The 19,234-nt window shown below is 45.4% G+C and overlaps 1 protein-coding gene across 1 annotated transcript; it reads right to left on the minus strand.

Annotated features, from left to right (window-relative positions):
* Positions 1–3,737: 3,737 nt before the first annotated feature.
* LOC129847626 (leucine zipper putative tumor suppressor 2 homolog) lies at positions 3,738–12,197 on the minus strand. The gene is made up of 7 exons (XM_055915378.1): positions 12,099–12,197; positions 10,419–11,153; positions 9,295–9,417; positions 8,126–8,272; positions 7,894–8,014; positions 6,993–7,402; positions 3,738–6,647 (listed from the first exon to the last, which is right to left on the minus strand). The coding sequence occupies exons 1-7, from the start codon at positions 12,195–12,197 to the stop codon at positions 6,360–6,362; spliced, it is 1,923 nt and encodes a 640-aa protein (XP_055771353.1). The 3' UTR covers positions 3,738–6,359.
* Positions 12,198–19,234: the final 7,037 nt, after the last annotated feature.

Consider the following 19,234-nt stretch of genomic DNA (forward strand, 5'->3'; position numbering starts at 1 on the left):
AGGGCTGGGGTGAGAGAGAAGGTAGGAGAGAGGGGCTGGGTTGAGAAGTTGGGGGTAGAGGGGCTGGGGTGAGAAGGTAGGAGAGGGGCTGGGGTGAGAAGGGGGTAGAGAGAAGGTAGGAGATTAGGGCTGGGGTGAGAGAAGTTGGGGGTAGCGAGAAGGTAGGAGAGGGGCTGGGGTGAGAGAAGTTGGAGGTAAGAGAGAAGGTAGGAGAGGTGCTAGGGCTGGGGTAAGAGAAGTTGGGGGTAGAGAGAAGGTAGGAGAGAGGGGCTAGGGCTGGGGTAAGAGAAGTTGGGGGTAGAGAGAAGGTAGGAGAGAGGGGCTGGGGTGAGAGAAGGTAGGAGAGGGGCTAGGACTGGGGTGAGAGGGTGGGAGACGGACTGTGTGGGTCTGGTGCAGGGAGAAAATGTGTTAGGATTCGCCCCGAAAAGCCTTCTTCACTTCAGCCAGTTGCAACATATATATATATATATATATATATATATATATATATATATATATATATATATATATATATATATATATATATATATATATATATATATATATATAGTGGGGCAAAAAACGTATTTAGTCAGCCACCAATTGTGCAAGTTCTCCCACTTAAAAAGATGAGAGAGGCCTGTAATTTTCATCATAGGTACACTTCAACTATGACAGACAAAATGAGAAAAAGAAATCCAGAAAATCACATTGTAGGATTTTTAATGAATTTATTTGCAAATTATGGTGGAAAATAAGTATTTGGTCACCTACAAACAAGCAAGATTTCTGGCTCTCACAGACCTGTAACTTCTTCTTTAAGAGGCTCCTCTGTCCTCCACTCGTTACCTGTATTAATGGCAACTGTTTGAACTTGTTATCAGTATAAAAGACACCTGTCCACAACCTCAAACAGTCACACTCCAAACTCCACTATGGCCAAGACCAAAGAGCTGTCAAAGGACACCAGAAACAAAATTGTAGACCTGCATCAGGCTGGGAAGACTGAATCTGCAATAGGTAAGCAGCTTGGTTTGAAGAAATCAACTGTGGGAGCAATTATTAGGAAATGGAAGACATACAAGACCACTGATAATCTCCCTCGATCTGGGGCTCCACGCAAGATCTCACCCCGTGGGGTCAAAATGATCACAAGAACGGTGAGCAGAAATCCCAGAACCACACAGGGGGACCTAGTGAATGACCTGCAGAGAGCTGGGACCAAAGTAACAAAGCCTACCATCAGTAACGCACTACGCCACCAGGGACTCAAATCCTGCAGTGCCCGACGTGTCCCCCTGCTTAAGCAAGTACATGTCCAGGCCCGTCTGAAGTTTGCTAGAGAGCATTTGGATGATCCAGAAGAAGATTGGGAGAATGTCATATGGTCAGATGAAACCAAAATATAACTTTTTGGTAAAAACTCAACTCGTCGTGTTTGGAGGACAAAGAATGCTGAGTTGCATCCAAAGAACATCATACCTACTGTGAAGCATGGGGGTGGAAATATCATGCTTTGGGGCTGTTTTTCTGCAAAGGGACCAGGACGACTGATCAGTGTAAAGGAAAGAATGAATGGGGCCATGTATCGTGAGATTTTGAGTGAAAACCTCCTTCCATCAGCAAGGGCATTGAAGATGAAACATGGCTGGGTCTTTCAGCATGACAATGATCCCAAACACACCGCCCGGGCAACGAAGGAGTGGCTTCGTAAGAAGCATTTCAAGGTCCTGGAGTGGCCTAGCCAGTCTCCAGATCTCAACCCCATAGAAAATCTTTGGAGGGAGTTGAAAGTCTGTGTTGCCCAGCAACAGCCCCAAAACATCACTGCTCTAGAGGAGATCTGCATGGAGGAATGGGCCAAAATACCAGCAACAGTGTGTGAAAACCTTGTGAAGACTTACAGAAAACGTTTGACCTCTGTCATTGCCAAAAAAGGGTATATAACAAAGTATTGAGATAAACTTTTCTTATTGACCAAATACTTATTTTCCACCATATAAATTAAATTCATAAAAAATCCTACAATGTGATTTTCTGGATTTTTTTTCTCATTATGTCTGTCTTATTTGAAGTGTACCTATGATGAAAATTACAGGCCTCTCTCATCTTTTTAAGTGGGAGAACTTGCACAATTGGTGGCTGACTTTGCCCCACTGTATATACATACACACACACACACACACACACACACACACACACACACACACATATATATATTATATATATATATATATATATATATATGTATATATATATATATGTATATGTATATGTATGTATATATATGTATATGTATGTATATATATGTATATGTATGTGTACCAATGCACCACAGGGAATTCCAACAACCATGGGGACATTGTGTATCTTTTCATAAAAAGTCATTTTGTCAAAGAAATTTACAGCATGAAAATATACATGAATGACTACAAACACCACAGATTAATAAACAAACCACTAAATACACAAATATATAATTGTATATTTATGCACTCTAAGGAAGAAAACAAACAAGACTAATAAACAAACGCGTTGCTTTGGTCTAGACGCAGTGGCTACATTTGAAATATATATTTTGTCTGCGTAAAGGACTAGAATGTCGTTCGTTGTTAGACATTTACACAGCAAATGGTTATTATGGGATACTGAAAAACAGTGAGAGATGTGAAAAGGGTTCACTACACCTGTGCTACTTATTCCACTTGTGTTAAAATCATGCTACAGAGGATATGATGGAGGTATCTGTTTCTATGTGATGAACACACATGAAATATTATTTGGATTAAATGCTTTGTGTTAACACATGTAGTCTGAAGATGCCAAACACAACAAATTATGAAGATATGTGACATGAATGATGATGACAGCCAAATGAAAGATCAATCTCATTGAACAATGATGACCATTAACGTGCTGACCAATGTAAACCTAGGCTAAAAGCTGGATATTTCCCAAATTTTTGTATATACACTGAACAAAAATATAAATGGAACATGTAAAGTGTTGGTCCCCCCCAAAAAATCACACATTTTCCATATGCACAAAAAGCTTATTTCTCTCAAATTTGTTTACATCCCTGTTAGTGAGCATTTCTCCTTTGCTAAAATAATCCAACCACTTTACAGGTATGGCATAAAAAGAAGCTGATTAAACAGGATTATTACACAGGTGCACCTTGTGCTGGGGACAATAAAAGGCCACTTTAAAATGTGCAGTTTTGTCACACAACACAATGCCACAGATGTGTCAGGTTTTGAGGGAGCGTGCAATTGGCAGCTGACTGCAGGAATGTCCACCAGAGCTGTTGCCAGATAATTAAATGTTTATTTGTCTACCATAATCCACCTCCCACGTTGTTTTAGAGAATTTTGCAGTACGTCCAACCGGTCTCAGAACCGCAGACCATGTGTAACCACGCCAGCCCAGGACCTCCACATCTGGCTTCTTCACCTGTGAGATTGTCTGGGGGGTATTTATGTCATTAATAAAGCTCTTTTGTGGGGAAAAAATTGTCTGGGTCTGGCTCCCCAGTGGGTGGGCCTATGCCCTCCAAGGCCCACCCATGGCTGCACCTGTGCCCAGTCATGTGGAATCCATAGATTATGGCCTAATTTATTTATTTCAATTGACTGATTTCCTTATATGAACGGTAACTCAGTAAAATCTTTGAAATTGTTGCATGTTGCGTTTATATTACAGTAAGTTGAATCAAAATGCAGCTTGGTCAACAAAAAATTATTGAGTTTGTAAAATATGATGTAAAAAATGATTTTTAATGCATGCAATAGATCATTCCACTCTTTCTAGACATTTTCCAATTCTTATTGATCATCTCATTGGGATATGTGTGGTCCTGCAAAGATATATAAAAATCTTTATTATACTTTGTATATTAAACCCACAATGGTACCGGTGTTACCACAAAATATCTTCAGGCGCTATATAAAAAATATACACATCATCATCATAGATCATATTGATTTTTATTTATCTGTTAAGAATCTTTTTTTATATACTTTGTTTTACTCTGTAATACAAAAGATCACACCTCTAGTTGAATCCATTCTTATGAGAAAGCACAACTGAAGACCACCTTATTAATTCATGGTTCCCAGCATAGACATAGAATTACATTATAGTAAGTTTATTTCTATGGTTCCCAGTGGCTGCCAATATGTTGACCAGAGATTTCAGTCCCATCCCCCTTGGAGCTCCCAAGGCAATAACATAACCAGTGTAACAGTTCCATAATGACCGGGGTGTCATGCCTTAGGCTACTCTATCATGCAATGTCCAGCACAAACCCCTACATTATCTGGACCGACTCTGACAGACAGGGAAAGACATGCAATCATGCCACCCACATTATCTACATGTCAGTGAGGGAGTCTCACAGTCAGGGATAGGAAGACTAGGAAGTGTTATTTGTTTTTTTTGAGTGAGTGAGGGAGAGGGGGGGGGGTCTAGTAATACTCGGAAGAGTATTCACAGTCCAGAGTGTGTGACAGTGAGAGAGGACAAGGGAGGGAGGTCTACAGTACAGTTTGGCATTGATGTTTTGTTGCTTTCACTGTGATACCATCAGGGAAAGTGCCACCAAAGGCTTCCTGATCCACGACCCCTGACCTCACGGATCCAAGAAGGCTCCATAACAGTCCCAGCAGCCGATGCAGCATCAATATCTTTGACGGGCAGCTTTAGTTTTAACCAATAAATGTTTGTTTTTTCCTTTGATATGAAAATCTGTGCTAGTTAACAGGAAAGAGAGAGAGATTTGTTTCTTCCTTTGATATGAGAGCGAGATCTCCCAAGCTGCACTCTCTCTTATTGCTACATGCTTCTATCTCTTCTGTGTCCATACAAAGAGGTCAACTACATGAGAAAGACAGAACAGTCACGTCCAGAACTGAAAAGAGCATTATGAGTTTTTGTGCACAATGATCCCAGGTATTCTCTTGGTGTAGCCTAGTTTGTGTCTTAGCCGGTGTTGATAACTGAATGGTTGACACCTACTATGTGCAAAGAATCCTTATACATTCCATTAAAATACTCCAGTGTTTCTGTAACTCAGAAAAGACCAGGCTGTAGCTTAAAATTGCTACGTCTAGATCAGTTGATGATCCATTGAATAGTGTATATGTAACATGAGAAGACATTGTAAAAGTGGGATTTTTGCTCTGAGTCCTGTGGACAAACGTAAACACAGTCGAGGGGTGATGTCATCTTTATGTGTCATCATTATGTGCTGGTCGTCAGATAGTCACCCCTGTGTGCTATATACAGATATGATTTCACTTGATCTGAGATCTGTGCCCTTTTTCTGCGACTCCCATTGCTTTCAATACCCTGATTTGAGCAAGGTTTGAGTGATGCCTGCTTGTTTCTCAAGTCAAAAGTCATAGTATACGTCCCATAGAGTGCTGGTACTATAGCTGGGAAATCAAACCCATGTGAGAAGGCAATGAGGATGTGTTGGTCTGAGGGTGAATCTCAATCTGGAAAGGAAGCCACTTTAAACTGTTGAGATACACCCTAAACTTCTTTCAAGTCCGAATGACGAAGTGATGGAGTCCTTTCTGACTGCAGGTAGTCAGCTGTTCCTGTGAGGGCCTAGAGGAGGGTGCATCCCAGTGTCTAGTACAGTAAATCAACCCTGAGACAGAGATGCTCCCTTAATGTCCATGCCAGCATACACACTTAGAAATAAGGGTTCCAAAAGTATACTTCGGCTGTCCCAATGGGGGAACCCTTTTTGGTTTGAGGTTCTGCCTGGAACCAAAAGGGTTCTATCTGGAACCAAAACTAGTTATTCAAAGGGTTATCCTATGGGAACAGACAAAGAACCCGTTTAGGTTCTAGATAGCACATTCTTTCCCAAGAGTGTAGAGAAGTAAAGAGTGCTGGTACTGTGGTTAGGGGAGTAAGTCCAGGTACACCCTCTGTAGTCTGGATGCAAATTTAAAACGGTAACCTGTTCTCTATCCAAAATAAGTGCACTACATAGCGAATAGGGTTCCATTTTGGACGCAGACCTCTCAGTAGCAGTGATGGGGAAATCAGATCAAATCAGGGTGCTGATACTAATTGTCATGGGAGCGAGAGGACACTGGGGTTAGACAACGCCCTGTCTGGTCTGTAAATCTCACTGGGGTTAGACTACGCCCTGTCTGGTGTCTAAATCTCACTGGGGTTAGACTACGCCCTGTCTGGTCTCTAAATCTCACTGGGGTTAGACAACGCCCCTGCCTGGTCTCTAAATCTCACTGGGGTTAGACTACGCCCTGTCTGGTCTCTAAATCTCACTGGGGTTAGACAACGCCCCTTTCTGGTCTCTAAATCTCACTGGGGCGAGAGGACACCCTTGTATGGTCCCTCTAGATCTCAGTAGCGGCGATCTCCTCGAAGTGGATGTCGTTGCTGCCGCTGTGGATGTCGTAGTCCTCTACATCTCTGTTCTCCAGCTCTAGACTGAGCTCTCTCATCACTCTCTCCAGATCTCTGTTCCTCCTGTACATCTGGATGTAGTTCTGCTGCAGCTGCTTCTGGTAGCGGATCACCTTTTCCTTTTCCTGCTGCCAGACCCTCCTCTCCTCCTCAAATCCACCCCACCCCTCCTCACTGCTCCTCCTCTCGTACATCAGCTCTGCCCTCAGCCTCTCCACCTGACACACAACACATGGATTGATTGGTTGATTAACTGATTAATGGAAGTTATTTGATAATTTCAAAATCCATATGAAGTTGTTCTATCACAATGTTAAAACAATACACAACAGAGCAGTATAAGTATTATTCAAGCACTATTCTGCAATGAAAATGGTAAAAAAAATATTGAAACAAGGTCGGTCATTGTTTTTTCAAGTGTGTGGTTTTAACATGTATTACAGTACAGGTTTTACTGTCTGAACACCGATAGAGAAACCACAGAAACGAGTGCAATGGTGTGAGGGTTGGGGGTTCATATGAGACTGAAAGAAAGTATAAACATCGTTGTTGTTGGAGCTCACCTGTTGCCTGAGTCCCAGCACAGCTTCAGCACTCTGCCTCTGAGCCTTGGTCTCATCACTCTCCCCACCCCAACCCAGCCTCCCCTCCTCCGCATCTCGGTACCCCACAGAGGGGCTGAGGCCCTCCCTTCCACCCCCCACACCCCCACGCCCCTGGGGGAGGGGCAGGCTCATACATTGGCCCTTAGTGGCTGATGCCTGGCCTCCAGGAAGATAACCTCCTTCCTGATTGGCCAGGGCATCTCGGAGGCGGGCCAACTCTTCCTCCAAGCGTCCGACTTTCTCGCGGAGCAGCTCGGCTTCGCTCTTCCTGCGCTGGAGCTCATTCTCGCAGACCTCCAGCTCCAGGGAGCGTGTTCGTAGGGCCGGCCCAGCCTCCTGGGTCGTAGCCTGGCTGTTCTGGAGATCGGTAGAAAATAAAGGAGAGCCGCACACTCTAGGAGCTCAGATGCAAAAATATTTAATTACCAACGTTTCGACAGGCAAGCTGTCTTCATCAGGGTACAATCACAGACACTGCGGGATGACTCGTTTATATATAGTGTCAAGACACACAGGTGTCTGTAATCATGGCCAACAGTGGCCTAATATCATTGGTTAATTACTCATATTAAAACGGCATAGAATGAGCAACATACAATTAATACAAATGGATAGCATACGATCATAGACACACTAAAGACCACACAAGCCTACAAACAACCACAATGGCAAAGTCACAACAATCACAACAATCACAAGAATGGCTTCAGATCAAAGTCGTTGGTAATTAAATATTTTTGCATCTGAGCTCCTAGAGTGTGCGGCTCTCCTTTATTTTCTAGTTTTCTACTCCGCTAGCCAGCACCTCGCCTACATAGGTGTGCGTTTCTTTTTTCTTCTAGATTGTTCTGGATATCGGACCTTAGCTCTCTCAACTGGGACTTCAGGACCACCAGCTCCCCGCCCTTCTGGCTCAGCTCTGACTGGCTCTCCTTCAGTTGCTGTTTCAAAAGGGAGATCTCACCTGATTTCTGACACACCTGGGGAGGGAAGGAAGGAGGAAATGAGGGAGAATAAATATTTTGTGAATATTGAGATCACTTACTTTGAAATGGTGTACATGAATCAACCCTAATGTCTGACCCACCCACCTCCCACTTGGTCTCTTCTAGGCGTGGTCCCAGCTGGGTCTGCTCTCTCTGTATAGAGGCACACCTCCTCTCCAGCTCTTCCCTGTTCTGCAGCAGAGAGGAGAAGTCCTCCTGAAGCTTCTTCTTCTCTTGCTGCAGTTGGAACACCTGAAATAAAGACACAGACAGTTACATGCTGACCACACCGCTCACGTCGCATTTGCGAGCATTGCAAAATAAATTGTAACATACATGTTATTCAATTATTGCACCCACACTGCTCGCGTGTCCCATTGAGCGTCTGCATTGCCAAGCGCTAATATAGAAGTCAGTTCTATTTGTGACGCTGAATGGAGTGCAAGTCCTGCCTCTCCCATCTCCTCATTGGTTTATAGAAGCAGATACCCACGTGCCATCTCCTCATTGGTTATGCCCACGTGGGTGATTGAAAGATGAACTGAGTTCGGTCGGTCATCGTGGTAACTATGGAAGTTAGATGCCAATCGCCATATAAAGTCCAAAGAAGAAAAAGCCTGGAAGGAGGAGGGATGACTAGAAACGATTCGGTTGACCGTTTTATGTGTGGATTAATTTTCGGAGTAGAGGACCTTGTGCCCCGTGTGGCTCAGTTGGTAGAGCATGGCGCTTGCAACGCCAGGGTTGTGGGTTCGATTCCCACGGGGGGCCAGTACAAAAAAAGTATGAATGTATGTACTTGTAAGTCGCTCTGGATAAGAGAGTCTGCTAAATGACTTAAATGTAAATGTAATGTGCATTTCAGGTAAGATAGCAACTCAACGTTTATATCCCAGGACAAATTAGCTAGCAACAGCAAGCTAGCTAGCTAAATTGCCATAAATGTTTAATGCTTTTCAACCTGTCCCCAAATTAATATAATTGGTTCAGAGTTTGTTTTGATATTTAAACCTGCGTGTCGGGATCGCGTTTGGTGTGGGGAACAAAATCAATTTGCGCACAATGGCGCACGTGCGCGGCCTGTTTGGGTACGGTGTTAGGGTGACATTTTGACAGTCCGAAAATGAAGAGACGCTACCGAAACAGAAGTAACATATCATACAGTAATAAACAATAATAATAATAGCTTTTTATGTAACTTGCAACAATACCTGTCACACAAAGAAGGGCCCTGCTTCTCAAACTAAGTTGACTGAAGTATCTCTGTCTGTTACCTGTAGCTGTAAGGCCTGTTGTACTCTCTGGGCCTTCTGTGAAGCCTGTTTCATCTTAGAGGAACAGCTCTGTCTCAGCTCTTCCAGCTCTCTCTCACAGCGAAGCTGCTTCTTCTCGTATACCTACAGGACAGGAGGTCAGGGGTTAGACGTCACAGTTTAGAGGTTACATACAGTTACCACATCCAGAGGTCAAACTGTGAACCAGCACTAGTATGGCTCAAAAGTATACCTGTACACTGAACAAAAATATAAATGTAACATGTAATGTGTTGTTGCCATGTTTCATGAGCTGAAATAAAAGATCCCAGACATTTTCCATACGCACAAAAAGCTTATTTTTTCCGCAAATTATGTGCACAAATGTGGTTACATCCCTGTTAGTGAGCATTTCTCCTTTGCCAAGTTAATCCATCCACCTGACAGGTGTGGCATATCAAGAAGCTGATAAAATAAAATGATCATTACACAGGTGCTCCTTGTGCTGGGTACAATAAAAAAACACTCTAAAATATGCAGTTTTGTCACACAACACAATGCCACAGATGTCTCAAGTTTTGAGGGAGCGTGCAATTGGCATGCTGACTGCAGGAATGTCCACCAGAGCTGTTGCCAGACAATCTAATGTTCATAAGCCACCTCCCACATCGTTTTAGTGAATTTGGCAGTACGGCCAACAGGCCTCACAACCGCAGACCATGTTTAACCACGCCAGCCCAGGACCTCCACATACGGCTTCTTCACCTGCGGGATCGTCTGAAACCAGCCACCCAGACAGCTAATGAAACTGAGGAGTATTTCTGTCTGTAATAAAGCCCTTTTGTGGGGGAAACTAATTCTGATTGGCTGGGCCTGGCTCCCAAGTGGGTGGGCCTAGGCCTTCCCAGGCCAATCCCTGGCTGCGCCCCTGCCCAGTCATGTGAAATCCATAGATTAGGGCGTAATTTATTTATTTAAATATCAACTGTATCATTGAAATTGTAGCATGTTTCATTTATATTTTCGTTCAGTATATATGGAATAATTGAGCTTAGTAATAGAACCAGCAGAAATGACAGAAACAAACATTTTAATCATATTGCTCCTCGAGGAAACACTTTAGGCCTGCTTAAATACCCTCTCACCTGACAGATGGCGGCCTCGTTCTCGTCCAGGTTCTCTCTGAGTTGCTGCAGCTCCAGGTCTCTCTCCCTCAACTTCTCCTCCAGCTCCCTAACCACCCCCTCGTAACCCTCCAGGGTCGGGGGCGAGCGCCCACACGACCCGCTGTCCGACAGGGGCTGGCCTCGCCCACTCAGCGACCCTGTGCTCTTACTGGACGACGACCGCCCGCTGTCCGAGTTTGAGTGACCGTGGGAGGTAGAGTGGGCGTGACCTCCGTTGATCCCCGACCCCCCGTTTGTGGTGGTGGTTCTCCCAGGCTCCGGGCCCACCCCGGACCCCACAGACCCTGAACCCGACCCGGAGGCCTCGCTATTGGCCAGGCTGCTGTGGGTGGGCAGGCTGGACAGGGAGTTACGGCCAGAGTCTGACATGGAGCAGGAATGGCTGCTGCGAGCGTTGCGTCCTCCGCTGTATGAGTTCCTCTTGCTATCTGAGGAAGAGGACGAGCCGACCAGAGGTACAACGTTCCCGTAGCTCCCCGTGCCATTGACCACGTTATTGAACACGGTATTCACGTTATTGACCACTGTATTTCCGTTATTCCCGTTGATAGACAGGGGCATGAGGAGGTTGAGGGTGCCTTGGCTCTCAGAGAGGTTGCCCCCTGGTCTCGGGGAGAGGTACTGCACTGAGTGGCGGTTCATCGGGACCACCGGTTTGAACGCGGTGGGACGGATCAGAACCTTCTCCATGTTCTGCAATGGAAGACAGTATTTGTTAATGAAGACAGTATTTGTTAATGAAGACATTATTTGTTAATGGGAGACAGTATTTGTTAATGAAAACACTATTTGTTAATGAAGATAGTATTTGTTAATGAAGACATTATTTGTTAATGGGAGACAGTATTTGTTAATGAAAACACTATTTGTTAATGAAGATAGTATTTGTTAATGAAGACAGTATTTGTTAATGGAAGACAGTATTTGTTAATGGAAGACAGTATTTGTTAATGAAGACATTATTTGTTAATGAAGACAGTATTTGTTAATGAAGACATTCTTTGTTAATGGTTCCTGTTGTTCGTATCAAGTGCATTTCCAGAAAACTCACTTTAATACATCTTAACATTGTTGTTGTTAACGATAAATAATGAATTATTATCATGTTCATGATTTTCCTTATTGCCTGATATCAAAATCAATTGAATCTAGACAAGACCCTCTCAATCCTGTAGTATCATAGCTCCGACCAACACTTTACTGGCATTACCTTGTTAAATAAAGGGAAAGAAATATAAAAGAAACTGACGTTGGTGATTTATACCAGCAGTGTTAATTCCTGGTCTCCTCCCATTGAAGACAGGCACACTGATAGGACGGAAGGTCATTCTGAAAGCTCTGATTGGCTTCATTAATAGTCACAGGTTTCCAGTACGCAGCTTTTGTAATGATTTTGAGTATAACTTTTTGAGGCTCTGAGGACCCGTGCCAAATCTTTTCAGCCTCCTGAGGGGGAAGAGGTGTTGTGTCCTTTTCACAACTGTAGATGTGTGTGGACCATGACAGTTCCTTAGTGATGTGGACACCGAGGAACTTGAAGCTCTCGACCTGCTCTACAAGAGCCCTGTCGATGTGGAAGGGGGCGAGCTCGGTCCTCCGTTTCTTGTAGTCCACAACCAGCTCCTTTGTCTTGTTGACGTTGAGGAAGAGGTTGTTGCCCGAGCACCGCACTGCCAGGTCTCTGACCTCCTCCCTGTTGGCCGTCTCATCGGCATCGGTGATCAGGCATACCACCATTGTGTCATCAGTAAACGTAATGATGATATTGGAGTTGTGCACTACCACACAGTCGTGGGTGAACAGGGAGTACAAGAGGGGACTAAGCACGCACCCGATGGGCCCCCGTGTTGATGGTCAGTGTGGCGGATGTGTTGTTGCCTACCCTTACCCACTGGTCCAGGATCCAGTTGCAGAGGGAGGTGTTCAGTGGTCCTTAGCTTAGCAGGGTCCTTAGCTTAGAGATGAGCTTGGAGGGCACTATGGTGTTGAACTCTGAGCTGTTTTCAATTAACAGCATTCTGACATAGGTGGTCCTCTTGTCCAGGTGGGAGAAGGCAGTGTGGACTGCAGTAGAGATTGCTGTCATGCAGAGCAGTGGAATGACTCTTCAGCTGTGAAAAGCTGCCTTGTCTCATTGAGGCTCTCTGCTCCCTCTGATACCTGTTGACCCTCACCTGCACATCTTTGGAGTTCCATTCATGAAGTGTGTCGTGTCTTTGGCTATGCCGGATTAAGTGATATGACATGCTATTCTATAAAATCCTTTCTCTGTAATTAATATTACCTGAGTGAGCTAATCATGTAAATGTAATTAACTAGAAAGTTGGGGCACCACAAAATAATATTTATAGAGCAGTTAACTTCTGAATAAACTCTTAAAGACCTAGTAATATTTTACATCAATAGCAGTCAATATTTATCGTCACCTTATTTCAGTCTCATCTGAAAGTTGTAAATTCTTGGTTATCTTCACAAACCCTGGCTAACAAGTTGAATCAGCAATAGAAAATTGGGTTTAATTATTTATTAACTAAATACCTAACTAATCACACAGAATTACATATACACAGAATGAATCATACGTTGATTACAAATTATATCATAAAGGAAAACGTCCCTAGCGGACGGAACAGATATGACAGCTGGTTACACAAAGAAAAGGGGGCTGGGTTTGAGTGAAAGAGCGGGAAGACTGAAGAACAAAGGGAGAAGCGATGTCTATCGTAAATACAGAATCTTATGCCTTCTAGATTACCGCCCTGTCACGCCCTGGCCTTAGTATTCTTTGTTTTCTTTATTATTTTAGTTAGGTCAGGGTGTGACATGGGGAATGTTTGTGTTTTGTCGGTTTTGGGTGATTATATGGTAAAGGGGGTGTTGGGTGTAGTGTATGGGTTTGTGTTGAGTGCATGTGTCTAGCTGTGTCTATGTTGGTTTAGTTTTCTAGGAGAGTCTATGGTTGCCTGAATGAGTTCCCAATTAGAGACAGCTGATTTCTGTTGTCTCTGATTGGGAGCCATATTTAGGGTAGCCATAGGCTTTCATTGGATGTGGGTAAGTGTCTATGTTATACGTTTGTAGCCTGTATGTGCACTTCGTTCTTAGCTTCACGATCGTTTTCTTGTTTTGTTAGTGTGTAAGTGTTTTTTGTTTCGTTTTTGCCTTCGTATTCATTAAAAGGAATATGGCTTATTTTCCTACTGCTGCGTTTTGGTCCGTCAATCCTCCACACGATCGTGACAGAATTACCCACCAATACAGGACCAAGCGGCATGTAAAGCGGCAACAGGACCCACCTACACAGGATTCTTGGACATGGGAGGAGATACTGGATGGTAAGGGGCCGTGGGCACAACCGGGAGAATATCGCCTTCCTCGTGAAGAGCTGGAGGCAGCTAAAGCCGAGAGGAGGCGATATGAGGAGGCAGCACGGAGACAAGGCTGGAAGCCCGTGAGTACAACCCAAACATTTCTTGGGGGGGGCCTTAAAGGGAGTGTGGCGAAGTCAGGTAGGAAACCTGCGCCTACTCAATGTACTTACCGTAGAGAGCGAGAGTACGGGCAGACACCGTGTTACGCAGTAGAGCGCAAGGTGTCTCCTGTACGCGTGCATAGCTCGGTTCGGTACATTTCAGCTCCTCGTATCGGCCGGGCTAGACTGAGTGTTGAGCCGTATGTCATGAAGCCGGCCCAACGCATCTGGTCACCAGTGCGTCTCCTCGGGCCGGCGTACATGACACCAGCCTTACGCATGGTGTCCCCGGTTCGCCTACATAGCCCGGTGCGGGTTTTTCCACCTCCCCGCACTGGTCAGGCGACGGGGAGCATACAACCAGGTAAGGTTGGGCAGGCTCGGCGCTCAAGGGAGCCAGTACGCATGCACGGTCCGGTATTTCCGGTGCCACCTCCCCGCCCCTACCCAGTACCACCAGTGCCTCCTCCACGCACTAGCCCTATGGTGCGTGTCTCCAGCCCTTTACCACCAGTGCATAAACCACGCACCAAGCCTCCTGTGTGTCCCCAGAGTCCTGTGCGTCCTGTTGCTGCTCCCCGCACTAGCCCTGAGATGCGTGTCCCCAGTCCGGTACCACCAGTTCCGGCACCACGCACTAGGCCTAATGTGCGCTCCCAGGGTCCAGTATGCCCTGTTCCTGCTCCCCGCACTAGCCCTGAGATGCGTGTCCCCAGCCCGGTACCACCAGTTCCGGCACCACGCACCAGGCCTACAGTGCGCCTCAGCCGGCAAGAGTCTGTCGTCTGCACAGCGATGCCTGAACTGCCCGTCTGCCAAGCGCCATCTGAGCCATCCGTCTACCCAGCGCCATCTGAGCCATCCGTCTACCCAGCGCCATCTGAGCCATCCGTCTGCCCCGAGCCATTAGAGCCGCCCGTCTGTCCCGAGCCGTTAGAGCCGTTCGTCAGTCAGGAGCCGCTAGAGCCATTCGTCAGACAGGATCTGCCAGAGCCGCCAACCAGACAGGATCTGCCAGAGCCGCCAACCAGACAGGATCTGCCAGAGCCGCCAACCAGACAGGATCTGCCAGAGCCGCCAACCAGACAGGATCTGCCAGAGCCGCCAACCAGACAGGATCTGCCAGAGCCGCCAACCAGACAGGATCTGCCAGAGCCGCCAACCAGACAGGATCTGCCAGAGCCGCCAACCAGACAGGATCTGCCAGAGCCGCCAACCAGACAGGATCTGCCAGAGCCGCCAGCTAGCCATGAGCAGCCAGATCCGTCCGCTAGCCATGAGCAGCCAGATCCGTCCGCTAGCCATGAGCAGCCAGATCCGTCAGCCAGCCATGAGCAGCCAGATCCGTCCGCTAGCCATGAGCAGCCAGATCCGTCAGCCAGCCATGAGCAGCCAGATCCGTCAGCCAGCCATGAGCAGCCAGATCCGTCAGCCAGCCATGAGCAGCCAGATCCGTCAGCCAGCCATGAGCAGCCAGATCCGTCAGCCAGCCATGAGCAGCCAGATCCGTCAGCCAGCCATGAGCAGCCAGATCCGTCAGCCAGCCATGAGCAGCCAGATCCGTCAGCCAGCCATGAGCAGCCAGATCCGTCAGCCAGCCATGAGCAGCCAGATCCGTCAGCCAGCCATGAGCAGCCAGATCTGTCAGCCAGCCATGGGCCGTCCCTCAGTCCGGAGCTGCAGTCCCTCAGTCCGGAGCTGCAGTCCCTCAGTCCGGAGCTGCCGTCCCTCAGTCCGGAGCTGCCGTCCCTCAGTCCGGAGCTGCCGTCCCTCAGTCCGGAGCTGCAGTCCCTCAGTCCGGAGCTGCCGTTCCTCAGTCCGGAGCTGCCCCTTATCCTGGTGCTGCCCCTTATCCTGGTGCTCTCCCTTATCCTGGTGCTGCCCCTTAGTCCGGAGCTGCCCCTTAGTCCGGAGCTGCCCCTTAGTCCGGAGCTGCCCCTTAGTCCGGAGCTGCCCCTTAGTCCGGAACTGCCCCTTAATTCAGTGGGGTTAATGTGGAGGGGGGTCATTTGGAGGAAGCTAAGGAGGCGGTTAGTGACTGTGGTGGGGTGGGGACCACGACCAGTGCCGGAGCCGCCACCGTGGAAGGAAGCCCACCCAGACCCTCCCCTAGACTGTGTAATGGTGCGCCCGGAGTTCGCACCTTAAGGGGGGGTTATGTCACGCCCTGGCCTTAGTATTCTTTGTTTTCTTTATTATTTTAGTTAGGTCAGGGTGTGACATGGGGAATGTTTGTGTTTTGGGTGATTATATGGTAAAGGGGGTGTTGGGTGTAGTGTATGGGTTTGTGTTGAGTGCATGTGTCTAGCTGTGTCTATGTTGGTTTAGTTTTCTAGGAGAGTCTATGGTTGCCTGAATGAGTTCCCAATTAGAGACAGCTGATTTCTGTTGTCTCTGATTGGGAGCCATATTTAGGGTAGCCATAGGCTTTCATTGGATGTGGGTAAGTGTCTATGTTATACGTTTGTAGCCTGTATGTGCACTTCGTTCTTAGCTTCACGATCGTTTTCTTGTTTTGTTAGTGTGTAAGTGTTTTTTGTTTCGTTTTTGCCTTCGTATTCATTAAAAGGAATATGGCTTATTTTCCTACTGCTGCGTTTTGGTCCGTCAATCCTCCACACGATCGTGACACGCCCATTTGGAAAAGGAAAATGCAATAAATATTTACTCTGAGCTGCGCTTCGGTAGGTTGGTGGTAGATGGAAGGCCTTTGTCCTTTGAAGAATGTCTCTGCTGATAAATTGGATGCGTTGTAGTAACATCGTTGTGTGGATAGACGGGATACTCTGTCTGTTCTTTCCTAGCCCACGTTTGCAGCTGCTGTTGCTAAGTCAACGGCTAGGAGGTATCACTTCTGTAGTGAATAAGAGTTCAAAGTTCATACCATTCGCAACCAAAGCTCACGCTGAGGTTGGCTACGTTCTGTAGTCATTTTCTTGTTTAAAAAAATGACGGCTAGCCAGGGGCACACTCCAACACGCAGACATTATTTACAAACAATGCATTTGTGTTTAGTGAGTCCACCAGACCATAGGCAGTAGGGATAACCACGTGTTCTGTGGATAAGTGTGTGAATTTCACAATTTTCCTGTAAATGTAACGAGTACTTTGGGTTGTCAGGGAAAATGTATGGAGTAAAAAGTACAATATTTTCTTTAGGAATGTAGTGAAGTAAAAGTTGTCAAAAAGATAAATAGTAAAGTACAGATACCCCCCAAAACAACTTAAGTAGAACTTTAAAGTATGTTTACTTACAGTGGGAAGACAAAGTATGTGAACCCTTTAGAATTACCAGGATTTCTGCATAAATTGGTCAGAAAATTGTATCTGATCTTCATCTAAGTCACAACAATAGACAAACAGTCTGCTTAAACTAATAACACACAAACAATGATAATTGTTCATGTCTTTATTGAACAAACTGTGTAAACATTCACAGTGCAGGTTGGAAAAAGTATGTGAACCCTTGGATATAATAACAGGTTGACCCTCCTTTGGCAGTGTAACCGATGTGAAATGGCTAGCTAGTTAGCGGTGGTGTTGGTTTTGTCTTGATTGTTTTCACCTGTTGCTTATTTTGGTTCATTAAGGGTCTATTTAAACTTCCAGTGCCCGCCTGCTTTTTTGCGGGCTTATTCTTACTGTCAGTGGTGAAGTTTTCCTCCTGCGTAATTTGTTGTATGTTATTTTCCTTGTTTTTGGAGACATACCTGTTTTATGGTCATTGCCTGTTTGTTGGCTAGACCAAGCGAAATAAACACATCTATTGGAAGTATTGCTCTCTGCGCCTGACTCTACACCCACCACTCCTAGAATTCCATGACAGACGCATACCATTACATATTTGTGATCATTGTTGAGTGGTCCCTGCAGCGTACTATCGCAAATATGTGTTTGGAACAGGAGCAACAGAATGTATGATGCAACACATATGTTTAAACAGCATTATTGTCTTAAAAGCATCTAAACAATATTTTGTGCTATTTTTCTTCAATTTCACCTTTTATTGTAAAAGATAAATGTGAACTTCCTTATCCAAGCATCACGGAACACATCCACAGCCAAACTCTATAAACCAGTCTAAATAACAGGCAAATAATAAAGTTAGCGACCTAACAGCTAGACTTGTTTACAATGTACCACATCTCTAGTAAGCACATGAGAGAAATGTAATATTGTTTAGAAAAGAGATACATTTCAGCTAAGCTAACAGCAGCTAAATTCTTTATGATGTCAGCCATGTTTGTTTATGTTTAACAAGCTAAAAACTCCCTTATCCCAGAATGCCATTCACTATAAGACGCAAATAAACAAAGTCAAAGTTGTCAGCGCCCATTGTCCGAAAAATATCAACTTAGTATGACCACTTTTCAGCATATTACAAATCTTCGATGTGCTTGCTACAGTGTATTCAAGAACCGGAGCACATGACTTGACAAGTCGTTTACAGTTTTTGACTAATCACAAAGCAAATCAAATGCTATCACCTCACAGATCATCACCCCAAATACAAGTCTACTGCCTAGACGTAGCGCGAAAGCTAAACAGGATTGCCAGATTTATTTAAAACCATTTTAGGGGGGGTATATCGGGGGTCATTTAATTTGTGGGGGGTTTTCAATTCATCGGGTAGAAATGGGGGAAGGTATCATGAGGGGATATGATGGAGGAAATATTACTATGATGGGTGATTCATCAATAAACACAGATGTTTATAATCTGAATAAAAATAAAACTCCTGGGAAGGAGAGGTCTAAACTGGCAACCCAGAGTAACCATACCTAGAATCTAAGTCAGTCATGACAAAAAATCGTAACTCTTGACAGACACTGATAGCCTTTGAGTATAGAGATAATGTCCGGTTTCAAAAGGAAACGCCTCACTGATGAGGAGGTACAATAAATATTTTGTAATTCTGAAGAACCTGTGTATGAGAGTGACAAGGGTGCCCAGTCCAACCTTGCAGGCAATAAGCATCCCTCACCTTCCCAAGATGCTGGTGCTACTGCCAATCTTGTAGGCTGTAAGGGAGAAGAGGTTGAAGTTGAGGAGGTCGCTCCCCGCTGCTGGAGATCCTGTCACTTCAAACAATCAGAGATAGACTTCAATGACACCCTGTCTGGTGTACAAAGCACCCTGCCTACCTCCTCAGAGGCAGAGTGTTTTAAACTGTTCCTTGAGGAATTGGTGGAGAGTGTGGTGCAGGAAACCAACAGGTATTATCATTATCATATTACAGAAAACCCCAAGGCTCTTTTCAAATGTATCAAAATTCATAATGCCTTTAGCCTACTAAATGTGC

The sequence above is a fragment of the Salvelinus fontinalis genome, unplaced genomic scaffold (genome assembly GCF_029448725.1).
Source record: "Salvelinus fontinalis isolate EN_2023a unplaced genomic scaffold, ASM2944872v1 scaffold_0899, whole genome shotgun sequence".
Classification (NCBI taxonomy): domain Eukaryota; kingdom Metazoa; phylum Chordata; class Actinopteri; order Salmoniformes; family Salmonidae; genus Salvelinus; species Salvelinus fontinalis.